General features: G+C 37.0%; 2 protein-coding genes across 2 annotated transcripts; both read left to right on the top strand.

Annotated features, from left to right (window-relative positions):
- Positions 1-4,480: 4,480 nt before the first annotated feature.
- On the top strand, positions 4,481-15,177 carry LOC105055855 (guanine nucleotide-binding protein subunit beta). Its single transcript, XM_073248164.1, is given in 7 exon segments — positions 4,481-4,980; positions 5,077-5,171; positions 6,515-6,939; positions 10,890-10,922; positions 10,924-11,251; positions 13,682-13,795; positions 14,709-15,177. Coding segments are annotated over 6 exon segments (1,008 nt in total). The 5' UTR covers positions 4,481-4,980; positions 5,077-5,111; the 3' UTR covers positions 14,757-15,177.
- A 1,691-nt stretch (positions 15,178-16,868) lies between these two features.
- On the top strand, positions 16,869-18,717 carry LOC140853186 (deoxyuridine 5'-triphosphate nucleotidohydrolase-like). Its single transcript, XM_073247268.1, has 3 exons — positions 16,869-17,114; positions 17,204-17,295; positions 18,659-18,717. The coding sequence occupies exons 1-3, from the start codon at positions 16,909-16,911 to the stop codon at positions 18,715-18,717; spliced, it is 357 nt and encodes a 118-aa protein (XP_073103369.1). The 5' UTR covers positions 16,869-16,908.
- The last annotated feature ends 1,734 nt before the right edge of the window (positions 18,718-20,451 follow it).

Here is a 20,451-nt window from a genome sequence, read left to right on the forward strand (position 1 = left end):
TGAATTAAGTGATCTAAACTTAAGAATTGAAGATCTTAAGACACCTCATAAATTGATGGACAATGGGTTAGCATGAATTAAATCTTCTAACTAGGTTAGATCTAGTGTTAGAAACAACTATAGATTAAATAAAAAAATTAATTAAATCTAATCAAAAATTAAATTATATTAGGTCAGAATTTTTCTAGATCAATATCAATAGTTGTAGCTCGATCAAGTCCATATTTTTGACTATACCAAATAGATCGGATCGTGGCTCAGTGATTTAGTCCGATCGAAACTAATTGATCAATTGATGTTTAAGGTAAGTATGGCAATACGATCGATGGTTTTTAATTGGTAGTCCACTTATTTGACTATTTCGATGGTATCTAAGGCAAGCCGAGGCAGACCCTCTCATCGATCTCACTTATCTGACCAATTTAGTAGGTTATATTTTGATTAGATCATTAATTGATTCGAGCTGACCATGCCATTAAGATAAATCAGTATGACTGATTTAGGTATCTCAAGACCAGCTTGTCTCTAATCTTTTTCATAATTTGTTGAAGTCAGTAGGAGGATTTATGACTTGCAGATCAACTTTTTCTCTTATTCTCGAATCATTAAATCAAATTTTCTAAATTATTAGGTCCTTAAATGATACAGTTATGAGGATAACTAATTTATAGCCTCCCATTAAGGTGCATGATAATGCATTCAATATTCTAAATAGGTATTAGAGGTGCCACACACCTGGTGTCTATTGGGTATTGAAATTATCATTTATCATATGACTATCTTGTTATGTCTTTCAGATCAATGATCAGATTAGCCGAGTCACACTCGAATCTGGGTATTCATTTGTTAGATGCACTTGGTGAAATCATATTAATAATTTGACTTAATCAGAATTTTTAGTGGAGGCGTCATATGCCTGCTGAAGAGATGTCTGGAGCAAAACTTAATTACTATAAATTGTTTGAAAAAATAATTGATTAAAAATCTATCCATAGATGCACAAAGATTGATCGAGCCATACTCGGATCCGAATGCAGCCTGTCTAGATTTTAGTACTTGTTAAGAAATTAATGTACTTTCTCGAATTGGAGAAAGAGGCTATTAATTCGTATAAAATAGTAGAAGAACCTTTAGACTAAAGCTATATCTTTATGATTAAAATAATTCATATACTAATAGGCTTTTGATTTTTTTTCAGCAATGGCCAATATACTATCGCTCCGCTCGCTGTTAGACAGCGACAAATTTATCGGATCAAACTTTGATAGTTGGTATCGAAAGTTAAAGATCATCCTAGAGCATGACAGGATCCTATATGTGCTTACGGATCCAACATCCAAAGAACCTACTGTGAATCCACCCCATGTGATGAGAGATACTTATTTGAAGTGGTTCAATGACCGCACGACTGTACGTTGTATTATTAGGGCAGCTATGAACAATGAACTTTACTGTAAGTTTGAGGATGCACAACCTAAGGAGATGATTCAATTATTGAATGAGTCTTTTGGCATCCCTGAGGATGCTGAGAGACACAAAATCTCCTATGCTGCGTTCAATGCATGTATGTGAGAGGGGACATTAGTCATTGATATATATTGTATATGATCGAGTAGATTAAATATTTGAGCAAACTTGACTTTTCATTACATGAATAGTTGGGCTAGAATGCTGTCCTAAACTCACCACCGAAATCCTACCATCATTCTTGAGGATTATAGAATGACCAAATCTACAGTGAACTATCATGACTTGCTTGGGTTACTGCAGACATTCGAGAAGGATCATCAGCTCTAGAAAGAGTCAGTGCATGTAGTGGGAGATTTATCAACAGGTCGTCATTCTTTTAAGAGAGGAAAGAAGAAACATGTGCAAAAGAGTCGTGTCGTCAATCTAAAACTAAAGCAGAGCAAGAAGTAAAAAGTTGATAAACATCAGGTAAAATACTTCTTTTGCAAGAAGCTGGGTTATTGGAAGAGGAACTATCTTGCATATATAGCTTCTCTTGATCCAAACATGCTATAGAAGAGAAATAAACAATCAGTTGCTGTACAAGGTACTTATATGATAACTCCTTATAATTTTTCTATCTGTAATACTGCTATCTAAGTATTAAATATTAAAAATCTAATTAATATTTGTAATTTATTGTAGAGACTATAGGTTAGTAGGAAGTTCAGAGAAGATGAGCAGTTCCTGAACGTTGTAGATAGAAATTTTATTTCGGTTCTAGCTTTAAGAACTTTGCAGCTTATTTTTGAATCTAATAGTGTCATGTTAGATGAGTGTAATTATTGTCCTTCTTTTATGATAAATATCATTTCTGTAGGCTTTTTGGCTAAATTTGATTTTAAATTTTTAATAAAAGATAATTTTTTTGATATCATTATGAATAATACTAAAATCATGAGAAGATAATTGAAACATGGTATATACTTACTATCACAATCTATTAGTATAATGTGCACATCTAACAAATGTCCAAAAATAAATAATATCAATGAAATATATCTTTGACATTGTAGACCGGTCATGTGAGCAAGAACAGGATAAACATGTTAACAAAAGAGAGTATCCTCGATATTAATGATTGTGAATCATTACCGACTTGTGAATCTTATTTTTTTGATAAGATAACCAAGTCATCTTTTAACGAAAAAAGTGAATGAGCCAGTGATGTTCTAGATCTAGAATATCATGATGTATGTGGACCTATAAATATAGGTGCTAGAGGATGATACTATTACTTCATTATATTTACTGACGACCTATCGAGTTATAGATACATATATCTTATGAAACATAAATCCAAATCTTTTGAAATATTCAAACGATTCCATAATGAAGTAGAAAAACAGACTGAGAAGAGTATTAAAATTCTTTGGTCAGACCGAGGAGGTGAATACCTCACTAGTAATTTTTTTATATATCTAGAAGAGAATGGGATTCTCTCACAATAGATCCCTCCTAAAATACGACAGCATAATGAAGTGTCTGAAAGGAAAAATCGAACACTATTAGACATGGTTCGATCTATGATGGACTTTGCTAGCCTGCTGTTCTTCTTTTGGAGATACGCTCTTGAAACTTCTCGCTACATGTTGAATAAGATCCCTAACAAGTCTGTCAATAAACACTATATGAGATATGGACAGAGTGTAAGTCGGTGCTCTCACACCTTAGGATTTGAAAAAATCCAGCTTATGTCAAACATTTAAAAATAGATAAGTTTGGATCCAAATTCGATAAATGCTTGTTCGTAGGATATCCTAAGGAAATAAAAGGATATTATTTCTATCTCGCTGAAGAATAATAGGTGTTCATCAGCAACATAATAGTCTTTTTGAAAAAGAAGTTCCTTAGAAAAAGAACTGATGCCACTAAAATCAAACTTGGTGAAGTTCGTCAGGTAGAAATATCGGCACATACAGAACCAGATTTGATTGGAGAATCAAATCTAAAGCCTGTAGTGGTGCCATTGAGGAGAACCAATAGATTACCACATTAACCAGACAGATACTATGATTTTCTGAGCCGGGATGGTGATTCTGTCAAACTAGATGAGAACAACGAGGATCTGATCATCTATATAGATACTATGTAAATGTCCGACTCTGAGAAATTGCTTGAGGCTATGAAATCCGAAATGGAGTCTATGAAAATCAATGATGTATGGATACTTATTGATCAATCCGAAGGGATTAAACCTATAGGATGTAAATAAATTTTCAATAGAAAAAAAAGAGGGGACAGGAAGATGGAGACCTATAAAGCCTATCTAATTGTCAAGGGATATCGTCGGCATTATGGTTTTGACTATGACAAGACGTTTTCTTCTGTGGCAATGTTCAAGTCCATCCGGATTATGTTTGCAATGGCAGCATATTTAGATTTTGAGATCTGACAAATGGATATTAAAACCGCTTTTCTAAATGGAGAACTGGAAGAAGAAGTGTATATGATACAATCTGAAAAGTTCACATTCACAGATGAATCTAAAGTATGCAAGCTAGATAGGTTCATTCATAGACTGAAGCAAGCATCCAAGAATTGAAACATGCGTTTTGATAAGACGATCAAAACGTATGGCTTCGTTAGGAACATAAAAGATCCTTGCATTTACAAGTGGACTAACGATTTGTAATCATTATAAAATAAAAAAATATTTTTTTAGTTGATAGAAAATTATTTATTTATTTTTTAGATGCATAAATATTTTTTTATTTTATAAATAAATATTATCTATAAAAAAATTTATTTATTTAAAAAATATATATGCATTAATCGGTCAATGAAATAGTTGATCATCTTTTGCATGAAATTTACCGATTCACAAAAAGTAAAAGTTTCCTTCACCCAGCCACGTCCCATATGGGCCCCGCGGCGGCCCCAAATCTCTCTGCTCGCTCTTCCGGGCCCACCGACACCGCTGTGTTTTTTCGACACGTGTCACATAGGACCCACGTGGTCGCCGCTCCTCCTCCACCCACTCTCCGTCGTCACCACCCGCTACTCCTCTCTCTCTCTCTCTTCGGGTTCCCTTGTAGCTCTTTGTCCTCTTCTCTCTGTTGTCCCGTCTTCTCTACCCTCTCGTGTTCGTCCTCGATTCGCCCCCAGCGAACCCTAACCCTACATCGGTTTCTCCCGTCGTTCTGCTCCGACATTGGCGCTCTCGGAGTGGGTGTTCGTCCTCGATTCGCCCCAGCGAACCCTAACCCTACATCGGTTTCTCCCGTCGTTCTGCTCCGACATTGGCGCTCTCGGAGTGGGGATGGTGGATTAGGGCTCGGATCGAGCTAGAGCGAGGCCGGTTATGGCTGCAGAACTCTGATGTTTTGAAACACTGTGGTCGGAGTTAGCGTTAGGGTTTTGTATATATCTGTTGCTAAGCTGAAGGAGCGGCACATCGCCGCGAAGGCGCAGTGAACGGTCTGCACGAGAGGCTGAGACAGAGGCGGCCGGCGCTTCTCGACACCGATGGTGGAATTCTCGTGTTCTTGTTCTTGGCGTTTTTTGCCCTCATTTTGTTTCCCTTGAGAACAATGATTTTATTTTTTTTTCCCTCTGTTTTTTCAGTTGTTGGGTATGCTAAGAGCCATGGGAAAACAGCGATGAGCCTTGGTTCCACGGATCTGGTTTGCTGTAGGACCATGCAGGGTCATGCAGGGAAAGTAGGTTCAATCCTTCTCTAAATTCTTTCATAAAGATGAGATTTTTTGCGCTTTTGCTGCATCTTTCTTCGTTTTTGTTAGTTGAGTTCATGGGGTTGTCTGAAAACTACCTTTACATGATATTTTTGTTAAATGAGGATCACATTATTTTTGTTAAATGTGGATTCCATGATTACCCGGAACTGTTAATAAACTGTGAAAGTTTTCAACCTTTTATACTGGAAAGGTGAAGTACTTGTTTTTCTCGTTTCTTTTTAGGTGTATGTTAGAATTGCTGAACTGGAGAAGCCTGATGTGATGAGAAAATACAGGGGAAAGGATGTTTCGAATGATTGTTTGTCACACAATGCTCATAAAAAATATGTGTGAAACTTAGCTGGTTTGCTGCGAAGGTGACCTAAAAAATTTTCTGCTCCATGCAAATCAACCATGCAAAGCCAAAATTAGCAACCACTGATGATTTACTTCAAAATCATTCTTAGGGTTCTTGTAATTATCTTTTGGGAAGGGTTTTTTTTTCCTTGTTGGCTGTTCCTCTTTTCATTGTTGTTCCAACTTACACTGTTTAATTTCCATATGCTATATGATGTAATTGGAAATGATGAAATGCTGCACCAGCTAAATGCTTGAATTGGAAATGTTTCTAGGCCCATAAGAAAGGTTTGATAGGTGAAACTAAGTTCAGACAAAAAAATTGACAATAGGTGAAACAATATTTCAAGTCTATAGACTTCTTCATTGGAAGATGTATCATGGTTCACCTCGGCTCAATTAATCTATCAAACTTTATTTGTTAATCATAATCTAGAACAATTCTTGAGATAAGATAATCTTTGATAAGAAACAATGGAGGGGGATTGGGAGGCCCCAACAAGAATATTAAGTTAGAACTAAAATGAACCCGTGTTTCTGGGAAACTAGTTATATGTATATGTAAGATACAAGATATAAAACTAAGGAAACCAAGAAACATGTTCAGTATTATCAACTCTAAATGTTGTATCGTTTTTCTTCTCCTGCAATAATTGATCTCATTTTTTTCTACTGCATTCTCGGGTTGGGGCAAGGAGATGTTGACTGCTTTTTCCTTGCTTAGTTAGATATTCTATTTCAAGTTATAAGTCAAATTGCACATAACTGTGGCCTTTGTGATTGTGATATTAAGTCAAGCATTATGTGTGGATGTGGACATGCAAAATTTGTTGCATTTTAACTTTTTGCTGGATGGTGACCTTTCACATCATTTTGGATTAGTTATGGATCTAGTCTTTTACAGATCAAAACTCAAACTTCAACCTTTTAATTAATAACTGATGAATATTGTTCTGTAAGAACCTTGTCAGGTCTATTCACTGGATTGGGCTCCGGAAAGGAATCGGATAGTTAGTGCTTCCCAAGATGGGAGATTAATTGTGTGGAATGCGTTAACAAGCCAGAAAACACATGCTATAAAGCTTCACTGTGCATGGGTCATGACATGTGCCCTTGGCCCCAACAGTCAGTCTGTTGCATGTGGTGGTCTTGATAGTGCATGCTCTATTTTCAATCTCAATTTTCAAATTGATAGAGATGGAAATATACCAATATCAAGAATACTTACTGGGCACAAGGGCTATGTATCGTCTTGTCAGTATGTCCCAGATCAGGAAACTCGACTAATTACTAGCTCAGGGGATCAGACATGTGTTTTATGGGATGTTAGTACTGGTCAGAGGATCTCTGTCTTTGGAGGTGAATTTCCATCAGGACACACAGCTGATGTGTTGAGGTAATTGCATAGATCCCATCGTGAAATCATGTACTAGAAGCCAAGATGCTTCAGTCATAAGTTTTTGTAGTTTTTTTCCTCCAAAGGTAGCTTAATTTTACATTGGATGAATGCCTATTGTCTTTATTTGAAAAGATATTTCACAACTGGCTTTGTACGTGACATCAATTACTGTGACAAAATCTATAGGCCTCTTTTTGGTTAATAATCCATTTGTGATCTTTGATTTTTAGAGGAATTCCATCCAATGAATGCTTTTTTTTTTTGTGGGGGGGGGGGGGTGGGGGAGGGGGACAAACTTGTGCTGGTCTTCACCTAAATTGAAGGAATATTTACTGTCTATCCAAAACAGATGATCCTATGTAGGTTTCCATCTAATTCTTATATATTTAGTTTGCATATAGGTATTAGATCACCTTGCCAGAATTCTGATAATTTTGCGCTAGAACAAAGATAGTTCTATCCATTTGTACTTTTGTATATTTTCCTCCCCTTCTGTGCTGAACTTCAATTAGCAAGCAATACATTTCAGTATAAACATCAAGGCCCATAGTATATGTTGCCATTTACCAAGGTTCTATGCATTATGTAAACATATTGTCCCAAACTCAGTATTCTTGTAAAACTTGTTGAGATTACTAGCAAATAAATCGACATGTTCAAATCCTATATCATGTTTCAAATTATTTTATGTAACTATTTGATAGACACTGCTATTTGGCCTTGTGCATTTCATATTAGGGTCCATTATTTATTTATGTGTTATTTCAATGACTAATTGTACTAAAAATTCTATCAAATATATAAAATTGTATAATAACACATTGAGGTTTTAATCATATTGATTAATTTAAGTAATTGATATATCATAGTCTTGTACCAATTATTCTTTCTCACGACTTTGTGTGTTTCTAAGAGACTAAAGAAATCATTAATGTCACTAAATAAAGAACTTGTTGGTATGTGGTATGTGACATTAAATATACTTCTTATATGGTAAATGGTTTTTGAATCAACAAGGCACAGTGGCCGACTGTTTGTTTTGCAACTCTAAAACATCAGTCATGCCCCATATATATGGATGATTGAATTCAAGTAGAAGTTTATGTAGTGTTAAGCTTTATTTGGAACTACACAAATGTTTAATATGATAATAGCTCTCCACCATTGCAAAATATGGAAGCATTCTTTACATTTATGCCACTCATTATTCCCCTTTTTTCACTTTTTGTTTTTTGAAAATATTGGTGGGAATTCACCATTTGCCTTTGAATATGGAACCTCTTATGGTGCATGTTCTTAGGAGGAGGTTGCCAACTGATGGACCCAAGTCTTATTGGCTATCATCTTGTTTATTATTATTGCATTTGGTGCAGTACATTAATGGGAAAAAACAAGGGAATGTAACACTACATTCCGTATTTTAGTGGGAGAGGGATTAAAAATGGGATTATTTGGACATACCGGTATAACATATGTAGCTCTCTTTTACATTAAACATGATGGAGATAAGAGATTAACATATATCGCTTTTAGTTGATTGTCTAAATCAAGATATGCTGAACCGATACCGTCGGCCGGCGGTACGGTTCGGTATGGTTTCGTACCATACCGAATCAACGAAGGCAAACGGACCCGAACAGGAAGAAAAAAAGAGAGAAAGAGAGAGAAATAGAGAGAGAAAGAGGAAGAAAGAAAAAGAGGGAGGGGAAAGAGCCGGTGGGGCCGCCGGACTGCCTCCGGCTGGCCGTCGTGGTCGCCGGAGGGCGCAGTCCACGCGCGCGGCGCCGCGGACGTGAAACAGGGGCTTCGTCCCTATTTCGCAAATTTTTTTAAAAAACCTAGTTTTAAGTGAAGTCGGCAAATAGTTTGCCGACTTCATGATTTTTGAATTTTTTTTTTAAAAAATTCCTTAAGTCGGCAACTAGGTTGCCGATTTCATAATTTTAAAATAAAAAAAAAAATAAAAAATTGAAACAGACGGTCATCTGTTTCGAAAAGAAGAAGGGGGCGGAGCCGCAAAGGGGGCTCCGATCGCTCTAAGGCCGTCGGCTCGCCGGCCATCGGGGCCCTTGGGACGGCGCCAGGGCTCTGCCCGCTCGACCGCTCTTAGGCCGTCGGCGTCGGCTCGCCGGCCACCGAGGCCCTCGCGACGGAGGCACCGCTCGTCCGATAGGTCCCTCGCCCCCTCTTCGAGCGCTCTCTCTCTCTCTCTTTCTCACTCTTTTGAAAGTCCTATCGGGCAATATGGGGCTCGGAAGCCCTCCGACGGCCGTAGCCGGCCGCCACCGGCCTCCGACGGCTTTCACCTCCCTCTCCTCTCTCTCTCTCTTTCTCACTTTTTCTCTTTTTTCTTCCGTATCGTCCGTGTATCGAATTTATCGGCCGAATCGTACCGGTTCTCCGTCGGTCCGGTACGATACGGGGTGTACCGGCTGGTTCGGCACGGTATGGAAAACCTTGGTCTACATAATATTGGATGAGATAGAAAATTTTTGAGGATATATGGCTCGCTTCACATTCAGCATGATGAAGTTATGGGATGATGCCCGGTCTTGTTAACCTTACTCCAATCATTAGAGAGAGGAGAAAGAGACAATTTATGGTTAAGGTAGTGGAGAGATTAGTGTAAAGAGATTGAGTTGTTTTGGAAAAAAAGTAACGGGCATATTCTTAGAATTAGAATGTGACCAAAATTTGAAACTATCTTTTTCTGGGTAAATTACAGGATCACCTCTTAATTTTAGTCCAATTTCATTTAAATCCTCTTGATTTTAAAAAGTATCAACTAACTCTTGAAGTTTTTGAGATATTTCAAATTGGTTCTATCATTTATTTCTATTAGTGGAATGATGTAACATGACCATCACATGATTTCATCATTTTATAAAATGATCAAACTACCCTTATCCCTACCTCCCTTCTCCTTCCTTTTCGATTGCTCTCTTCTTCCGGTCATTGATGGCCCTTTTTGTCCCTCCTTCCTTCTACTCTCGTTTCTCCTCATCTACCTCTCCTTCTTGTCGTTATCTTCTTCCAAGCCTGCCTATGGGCCCTCCACCTCCATGACGGCTCCTTCCACCTCCGCCCATTCCTCACCGGCGACCCTTCCTTCTCCTTTTTTCCCTTGCTTCTCACTTATTTCTCCTCATCCTCCTCATCTAAGCCACCCATGAGCTGATCCCCTCCATGACGGCTCCCTCCACCTCTATCTCTTCCTCGCTGGTGATCCCTCCTTCCTCTTCCTCCTTCTCCTCACCCTTTTCTCCTCCTCATCTACCTCCTCTAAGTTCGCCCACGAGCCCTCCCTCCCCACGATGGCTCCCTCCACCTCCGCCCCTTCCTTGCCGGTAACCCTTCTCTCTCCTCTCCTTCCTCCTCATCCGTTTTCCTCCTCTTATCCCACTTGAAGCCTTTGATGCTGCTCTCCCTCTCCATGCCGATCTCCACAATCCTTTCCTTTCTCTTCATGGTGCTCCCTTTACCTCCACCTTCCTCGTCGGCGACCCCTCCTATATAAGCGAGGGACATTTTTGTCTATTAAAATGGTAAGCTAACACTATTTATTGGTCAGTGATCGATAGGACTACTTTGAAACATCTTAAAAATTTGAAGGGTTAGTTTAATATTTTTTAAAATCAAAGGGTGTGGTGTAAGTGAAATTGGATTAAAGTTGTGGAGATGTTTCTATAATTTATCCATTTTTTATAGGAGGGGAAAATAATAGAGCATTCTTAGAACATTCCTAGAACTGTTTCATTTTGATGTCATATGGATTCACTCGTAAATGTACGAACTATGATGCTTTTGCAGGCACGATGTTCATGCAAACAGAAACTTAGATATGATCTTTCCATATTTTTTTCATTTTAAACAAAAGAAACCTGGTTTTGATTCTTTAGTTTAAGATAATCATATTACTGAAAACAACTTGTGTTTTTCATCTCCAGTGTCTCAGTCAACTCTTCAAACTCAAATATGTTTCTCTGGTTCGTGCGATGCTACTGCTCAACTGTGGGATACTCAAAGAGCTAGTCCAGCAGTTCAAACTTATCATGGTCATGAGGGGGATGTTCATGCTATCAAATTTTTCCCTGACGGACAAAGATTTGGGACTGGCTCTGATGATGGCACATGCCGATTATTTGACATGGGGACAGGGCATCAACTTCAGGTTTGTAGTCAGCAGCATGACAGTAATAATAATGATGTCCCCATTGTCACATCCATTGCCTTCTCAATATCGGGAAGACTCCTTTTTGCTGGATACTCCAATGGGGATTGTTATGTGTGGGACACACTGGTAGTTGAGGTATGCATTTCTTTTTTATTTGGAAAAACAAATTCCTATGCAACTTTAAACAGTAAAGACAATCTTCAATGAAAAATATAGTGGAAAATGGAAATATTTTATGAAGTCAACGATTTGTTTTAGGAAACAATCCCGGCAAAGTTTAGAATCCACAGTTAAATATTATCTCTTATTATTTTTTTCCAGAGTAAATAGGTATAGCATATGCTGACATTGTACCTAGAACTTATATTTATTATTGTATTTATTATTTCAGTATATGAGTGAGACATGCTAGAGATACTAATGAAATAGTTTACAGAGACTAGTTTACCATGAAATTTCCTCAAGCTCCAAGCTCCTTCTTATGGTATTTCTGTATTGATGCCCACATGTGATCTTTGGCACAAAATAATATCCTTGGGCTTTGGATGATGTCAGAGAGAAAATTCTAGCTTTAAGATCAGTCATACAAATCCCACTGAAAAAATTATTGATAGTGCATGCATGTTGCTTGTAGAAATAAGTTCTATAATGCACTTGGACTTGATTCATTTCTTTCTCCAAGACCAAACGTGGCCTATAACCGTCATGTCAAATAGACATTAGATTGTATGCATTTTAGTTTTTTCCAGGTAAAAACTAGTAGTTATCAGGATCATTTTATTTTCAATTTAAAGGCTACATTTTGTTTATGAGATATGGTTGCCATCTTGAAGCTTAGATCATTATGTTTTTGCATCTAGAGATGATTTTATTTAATTATCTAAGAAGTCTATGATCGTTCAAGATCTAAACCTTCGTCAGCTGAAATTATTGTAGGATAAGGATTGCAATCTTAGCAGTGGGGTAGGTAGAAAAGGTGGTTAACCCTGAAAATGTAATTGGTATGCTTATCAGACAGCTGTCCACAGAAAGCATAAAATTTTAAAGAAACAGAGGATCATTATGTTTTTGAAGTGGATGGAGATGCATTTAGTCATCACTGTTAATGGGCTTGCTCGCATGAGAGCAATTGATTTACCAGTCTAGGTTATTCGATGAGGTATTCAGGGAGGGGGATGATAGAAGTCACTATATTTTCTAAAATAAGGCCCTTGGTTTTAAGAGAATTTGGAGGTACGTCGGTGCTTGTCTATGTTTTATAATCATGTGAAGTTCTCTTAAAACTTTCAGTTAAGGCTTGTGATGACCTTTTCCTTATTTCTGTCATGAGAAATGCCTCTTCCTTTTGATTTTCACTAAAATTTTACTGTTCAAAAATTTAAGTTCTCTCTATTTCTTCTTATTTGCATATACTATAAGCCACATACAACATTTACCAATTATTGTAAGTGCCATTTTTAAATCATTGATTGTCCAAAGTGAAACAGATATAATAATTTTATTAAAGCATGAATTATGCTGTTTGATCCCCCTACTCCTTCATTGTAAACTTATATTCTGGTGTCAAAAAAATCTATCATTGGCATTTGATACTGTCTCAGATTTATATTACATCTTCTGTTACTGCTGTTCTGTTATGTAATTAATGTTGTTGATTACCTAATTTCATAAATTGCTATAGTATAAAGTTAGTATTTTAATTTTGGAAATTTCTAATCATTTAAGCTTCATCCTGGTCTTTGGTGGCCATTGTGACAGTCAATAGCAGTCTGTGGCTTTAATTTGCTAATGAATCAAAAATGAGCTTCCTTCTTTTTCCCCCTCATCTCATGATAAATGGTGTGATCTATATGGAGATGTAGTCTGTGTAGCCTAAAGAAGTGAATTAAAAGAAGCATGCAAAAGTAGCCTATAGGGACTTAAGTAATATTGCCTACTACATACGAAAGAAAACTTTTACTTCCAAATCAATTTTGATGTTATCTTGGCACAAGAAAAGAGTATTGCTTGACAAATTAATTTCTTTCTTCATCAGATTGTTCATACATTAAGTTGATGTCTAGTCCCAGGTTCAAAACTTTTTTTTAGTTTTGCTGCTTTAGGCTCTAGTATGGATAGCTTTGGCTGAAAATTATAAAGAAATCCAAGCAACAATTTGTATTAGGAAAAATAAAAAAAAAATAAAGAAAAATCAGTTTAAAGTACATTTTATTGATTAGGATCATTGAATATATTGTTTCAGTATTCATATTGAAATAAATAAATGAAAAAAAAAAGCTATAGTCATAAGCAACCCATATAGACAATGACTTTGGTTGCAAAAATTAATTTAGCCAGAATTCCGAAACTCACCCAACTTGGAATTGAGTTTAGGTGAAACTGCGCATTTTGATTTTGGAGTTTCGGAGAGAACTTCAGCCATGAGTCCAATCTTTGTAGTTAGTGAGACCATGGCTTTGGTTTGTTCACCCTCCCTTCTTCTTGCTTTGGTTGTTTTATTTTATCATTTTGCTAAATTTTATGGAAAAAGGGTGTTGGATCATCTATATTTTTCTCTTTTCTTAGGTAGTCCTGAATTTGGGTACTCTGCAAAACCCTCATGAGGGCCGTATAAGCTGCCTAGGTTTGTCATCTGATGGGAGTGCCTTATGCACAGGAAGCTGGGACAAAAGCCTAAAGGTACCTTCTTATCCAGTCTGTTAATCAATAATAAGATTTCACCATTGGAACCATTAGAAGATATTTTAAGAGTTTGTCGAAGCTGTTAAACGGTATCAATTTATACTTTGGAATCATATCAAGAGAGGCCTTTATGGTAGCTGTTATGGTTAGGGTGCATCATGACTAGAAATGAAGTTTCTTATACTTCCACTGTGGGTCATATCATTTCTTTATTTACTCTTTCGGAAATGAAATTTGTTTTGTCTCTTTTTTTGCTGTTTTCTCTACAAATTTGTTTCTGGCAGTTTAAAAGAATCTCAACTAGTTTCGAATTTGAACTACAAAATGCAGTCCAGGCGTCTAGATTCTGTCAGTCACACCTACTGGATGTTCTATTTTCCTTGTTAACAACTGAGTCTCTCTCTCTCTCTCTATCTCTCTATATATGTATTTTGTTCTCCCTATTAACCCTTCAGTGTAAGGGTGGTTTATCATCAACTTGAGTCTTTTAGTTACAAGGTGTGTGTAATCAGTCTAGCTAGCTTGAAAAGTCTTGTTCTAGCCATTTGTTCCATCACCTTATTGCTTTCTTGATCTCAAAAATTCTTTCCTCATAAGACATAGTAAGGAGTAAACTGTGTACCAATCATTTTTTTCCTTCATGTGCCTGCCTTTTTCTATCTACATCCTTCATATTTTCGGACAATATCAACGTCTTGAGAGCTTGATTATCACACTGAAGTTTCAAGTTGCAAGCTCAATTTCAGCTGATTGATCCTGTTTGGTCAGTTTATAACAGTTTCAAGCTTCAGTTCATACAAAAAAATGTAAACATTTAACACTACCCATTTCTCTTGTGAGATTGATCTTTCCAGTTGTACAAGGATGTAGGTTCAAATTCTACAAAACTCATCCTTTATTATTTTGGCAGATTTGGGCCTTTGGAGGACACCGGAGGATGATCCATTCGTTGCATTGACAGCACTTGTTGTGGAATATCAGTTTGGTGCCCAACTCGGACCATTGTTGTGCAAATACCAACTAGCTCTTGTACAGTAGATTCTGTGGTGTCTTGCCCTTTAAAGCTACGAAGTCCTGCTTCCATGAAGCTCAAGCATCTTGAGATATCAATTTTAGTTGGGGGCACTTGCGTGAGGCAGAGAAAAGGTTGCAAGAAAGCCTATCAGGACTGCCGTGCAACATTTGAATGCTTTGTTGTCATCTGTATTATTATATCCCTGTAACTCCTTCTTCTTCATATTTTTTGCGAAAAGCAATGTCTTCTGTTGGTATTTTTAGGCTATAGAACGTTGTTGTATCTACCATCCTGTATGTACTCTCATTGGTCTGTACAAGTTGATCTGGAATCTTGACTTAATATTTCGTTTGTTATTTGAACCTTGGAGAGGGTTTGAACTTCGCTGCGAAAATAATAACCTAACAAATACCAGTTAATTAAATGTTGCAAAATGTTTTCATAGGTTATGTCAGTCAGATTTGCATGAAAAGCAAGTAAAACAATCGGGAAGCAACAAATTTTCGTTTTCCTCAGTCAGTTTCTGGTCTTTCGTGCCTGTGACATGGCCAATTTGTAACACTTCTACCACGCTTAACATCCACAGGTGCTCTTCTATTATCCACCTTCCTGCCATCAGCTTGCTTGTATGCAGCTGCATGATGCAAACATCATCATACAGTGACCACTATCAGAATAGTTCATCTATAACAATGATTATAAGGCAGCACTGATTTATGACCATACTTTTCATGTCTCGTGCATGCATGTACTTTATGAAAGCATATCGTCTAGGTTTATTTCTGTTTGTCCGTAACCAGGCGCACCTGAGAAGCTCACCATCAAAGAAAGACATGATTATTGATGCAAAGCCAGCAATACCATATAGAATAAAAATTATTATTTACGCTATACCAGATAGGAAAATTTATTTTTTCCCACAAGAAAAAATTATAAATAAATTAACAAGAGAAAAATGAATCATGTACAATAGGTTTGCCATCTCAATATTGTTTACCAGTTCGGTACTTATATGGTACAATATGGGTGGTATATACGGATACAACAAACCTTGGCATGCATGATAGTAGTGCGAATGTACTAGTCATGAGAGAGAAGAGGATGGTTTTTAATCTTCTTACTGCTTATTTATTGAGCATAAGTAGATCATTATTTTAAATCGCTTCAAATACTGATGTGGATCTTTTGTCATACTTACCATTTGATTGAGAAGCAAGCAGCTTGGCAGCTTCCTGAAATGTAAAAATCGCAACAACTCTCTTAATCAAGATTCATTTTTAAACAGATCAGAAAGTTGAAAGCAATAAGGTAAGGAACAGACCTTTTTCAGTATGGATTCTTTTTTCCATGTTTCTATGCCTTTGAAAAGTGCCTTTGTTAATGTACCTGGCATCAGTCACTCAAATTTAGTATTTTATATGTCTTAAACATAATGTAATTATTTAAAGTTTCCGTAGCAAATTTACAAGCGAGTTGTCTAGAGACACAAGGACCATGAAGGGAAAGAAAGAAGCATCTAATTACTGAGATATAGGAAAGCATGAAGACATTTTCATTAATTACTCTAAGATGATTGTCAGAGACAGTTTTTAGAGAAACCACCAAATATGAACTACATGGGCAGTAAATATTTTTTTGAGCCATTGCTTATAAAGTTAGTTTTCATCAAGGGCAACAGTTAGGTTCAGTCAGAAACTCCACTTAAAGTACTAATGCATGGAAAAAAAAAGAGATTAAATTTCTTACAAGATCTAAGTGAAAAGATAATGAAGCTTCTGGAGAATTGATTACCAGCAAATGATCATGAAAATTACTAAGCTGCTGATAAGAAAAATGCTGAGGATATGAATAAATAATTCAGTATTTGGAGACGCGACTGTTTTTGGATAAAAAATTATCAGATCATGGGATTAAAAATGTCAGATGAAAGCTTATAGTGACAGTTAACTGCGGGCTATAGCATGGAATGTGGCGGGAAACATTGGCGCCAATGATTTCCGCGCTTTTCTAGCTTAAAACCGAACGTCCCCCACAACCCCCCCCCCCTCCCCCAACCTCCCTCAGAACTCTTCCAACTTGCCTCTCCCGGATCAACATGGCGGCCAACGGCACAACGGAGAACGGCAGCCCCGGAATCCAGGATCCCTCTCTCAAAGTCCCCAAGCTCTCGGAGAACGGTGCCGCCGTGGACCACCACCACCTCACTCTTCCTCTTCCTCTCCTTAAGGTCAAGAAGCTCTCCCAAAATGCTGTCTTGCCTTCGAGAGCTTCCCCTCTGTCCGCTGGTTACGACCTCTCCAGGTTAAAAACCCTTCCTTTCTTTTGGTCTCTTTCAATCGTGGGAATCGAATCCTAGATCTCCGATACTAAAGTCTCTTGCCTTTTCCCAGCGCCGCTGAAGCGAAAGTCCCCGCTCGAGGGAAAGCTCTTGTTCCCACCGATCTCAGCATTGCCATTTCGGAAGGGACCTACGCCCGCATCGGTAATCCCTTTTTCTTTTAATGTTTGGTTTAAACATTAATCTTCGATGAAGGTTTAATGTTTGGTTCATTCTCTTTCATTATTCATCCTTTTAGTGTTTTTTGTCTTACTGTCAGTAATTAATGGACCATCCAAGAGGCCTTTGAGACCTATCGATCTAGAAACTTTAGTCTTGTGAAATCTCAATTGGATCTAAATTGTGACCAAATCAATTAGGAAAAGAATTGAAATAAAGAATGCAAGTCTATTGAAATATTTTATATTCATTTCCATGACAACAAACATGCGACAGAGAAAAACAAGGAACAATGTCATTAGAAATAACACATTGCATCACGGTATTTTGGTTCATGATTGGTTTTGTTTTTCTGTTTGAACTAATTGTGTATGATTCATAAATAAATAATTTTTTTTTTAAAAAAAATCTGTTTGGTCAAATGATTCTTGCTTAATTTGTTGGTGGAATTTAGAGAATCATTTGGCCAAGGGAAAAATAGAGAAGATCTGGAGAATATTGTTACCATACCTTCTGAACAAAGGAGAGGTACCAACTGCTTGGGCAAAGTCATGAATGGTAGTTAACATGAGCTCTGCTGTGGATACTGATAACAAATTTTAAAGCCCTAAGTGGACCATATGGGCATCTGTGAGGCCGCGAGTCAAATCGTTCCATTTATCTCTCCCAGTTATCCTCTAACTAAGAGCAAAGCAACCTACTTAAATGTGCTTTCATCATCAAGAAGTGCCAATGGATAGAAGAATGATCTCATGACAATAAAATGCAAGAAAATTTTCTTCCATCCTCTTAGAGCACCAAGCAAAGAAGAATGTAGCAAAGTGCAAGCAGTGTTTCTCAGCTTAAAGCGTAACAGAAAAAAACTATGGATGCAATCATGAATGCATTGTGAAGAGCTATAATGGATAAGAAATGTTATGGAAAAATTGATCTGTAACTCTAGACGGCAGGGAAATTCTTGGGTGCTTCTTGGTTATCTTTCTAAAGTCATTTCATGGGGCAGTTGTTAGACAACCTCTTAGTCAGGTGACCTCTGTTGCACCACCGGAGGGGTTTCAACTTTCAATACCGGTCTCCTAGTGGAAGGATAAAGAGGCATGGCTTCCATTTGGTCCATATGATTCATATCTTTCTCATGTCTTCACACGCTTATAATGATACCTCCTAATATATACCAAAGACAAGAAGCCAAAGTGAAAGCAAGCATGACATGCATGCGCCCTTGAAGATGAGGTGAGGAACTTCCACCTTTAGGCTGATGATCTAAACCCCTTGCTTATAGTGCAAAACAATACTGCTTTCGCCTTTCTTCCACATCTTTTTATTAATAATGACCACATGAATGCAGTTTGTAGTGCTGTTGGTGTGCTGTCTTTATCTCTCCAATATGGTTTTCCAATTGTCTAGAGGTACGATGGTTCATGCTTATTTATGTTTCTTGATTTAATTATTTGGATTAGTAGGTCAAATGCAATATATAGCTATCACTTCTTTTAGATAAGCTGTGCTTGAGCTCGTGCTTGTTTCACACGATGCGCATCAAGGGTTACATATCATACTGAACCAGGCGGTATAGGGCATGCTGTATGGTATTGGCACATGGTATTGGGATGTGCAGACACTCGATATGCCGAACCAGCTCCGTACCAATGTAGTAACGGATTGGCACTGGTATGGAGCCTTGAGATGGTGAACCTTGATGCACATATTTTATTTTGAGAACAAGGTCACTGCAAATAATGAAGAACAAAATCTATTCGGAATCATTTGTAAGTCGTAGAAATTAAAAAAAACTGTTGATAATAAGAACATTTTGTGAACAGGAATGACCCATAAATCCATAGTAAATATCTTTTGTATCAAATGTTGTTTTTGCATTCTTGCAAATTTCTTGGCCCGGAATTTTATTTCTTAAATCTTCTAGTTTTTTGTTTTCTAGACCAGTCATCTTTGCTTGATGAAGAACAGCTTTGCTAATAAAACTAATCATCTTTAGGGGAATAAAAGTTCAAATGCCAGAAGGTCTATAAGATTCTTTGCCAAATTATGTACTACAGATTATAAATGTTTTTTCCTATCCTGGATCACCATATATTGAAAAATGATGAGATAACAATGCAGTTGATTTAAATGTGTGAATATCTGTTTCTTCTTGGTGCTAGTCAAAAATATTTCCTGACATAGTGCAATCCATCTGAACAAAATCTAGCATGTGTTCTTGAGAAGATCATAGAATGGGAAACTTCCAATGCGAAAGAAAAAAAGTTGGAAGAAACAAATAGAAATATAGATTGCATGGATGCATAAGGAAAAATAAATAAAGTTCAATAGAACAACTAAAGCACAGGACAAATTGATGTTGTTCTGTTCTGTGCATCTTTGCGATAACTATCACTGAGTAAAATCTACCTCCAAATAGAGATAGAGAAGCATTGAGGTTTGTCACACATTTATGGTGTGATGTCAAGTGGTGAACAAAAATGTTATAAAGTTCATCTAAGGACATCTACAATATTTAAAAGAACTCAGATATTTTAAAAACAAACATATTAATCAATTTTTTGTCACATAAATCATCAAACCATATACTTTGAACTAGCTTCCTAAATCCTGAGACATGGTTTTGCTTATCATGGATGTAAAATTTAGCACATGCTCTTTCAATCAGATGCATGTGTTCTAGAACCTAATAATGGATCTACTGATTTGTCTACTTCTCATGATCAATCTGGTACATCTTTGTGTGTTCTGAAATTTGAGATATTTTGCGGATCTTCCGGTTTATGTAGCAAACTGAATTATAATGTCTTCCTCTGATAATTCAGAATGGGAATCAATGTTGAGAATATTTTCTTTTCCCCAAGTAGATGGAGATCATCAACTTTGAATCTACTTGGTATTATAAGTTTCACATGAAGTTTCCTTCCATAGATCTTAAAAAATTATGGAGGTAAAGGAACCCCCTCCCTTTCTCTTTTTAAGTTCAAGCCAAAAGGCTAGTTCAGATTATCCTTCATCCATACAATGTAACTTATGGCTTGTATCTCTACCTAAGTTTAGAAAGATGGGTACCCTGCATCCTCCCTCTCTCTCTCTCTCTCATCTCTTCCCCATCTTGCAAGCCTTGGATCTAAAAGCACA

This window comes from Elaeis guineensis, chromosome 13 (genome assembly GCF_000442705.2).
Source record: "Elaeis guineensis isolate ETL-2024a chromosome 13, EG11, whole genome shotgun sequence".
Lineage (NCBI taxonomy): Eukaryota > Viridiplantae > Streptophyta > Magnoliopsida > Arecales > Arecaceae > Elaeis > Elaeis guineensis.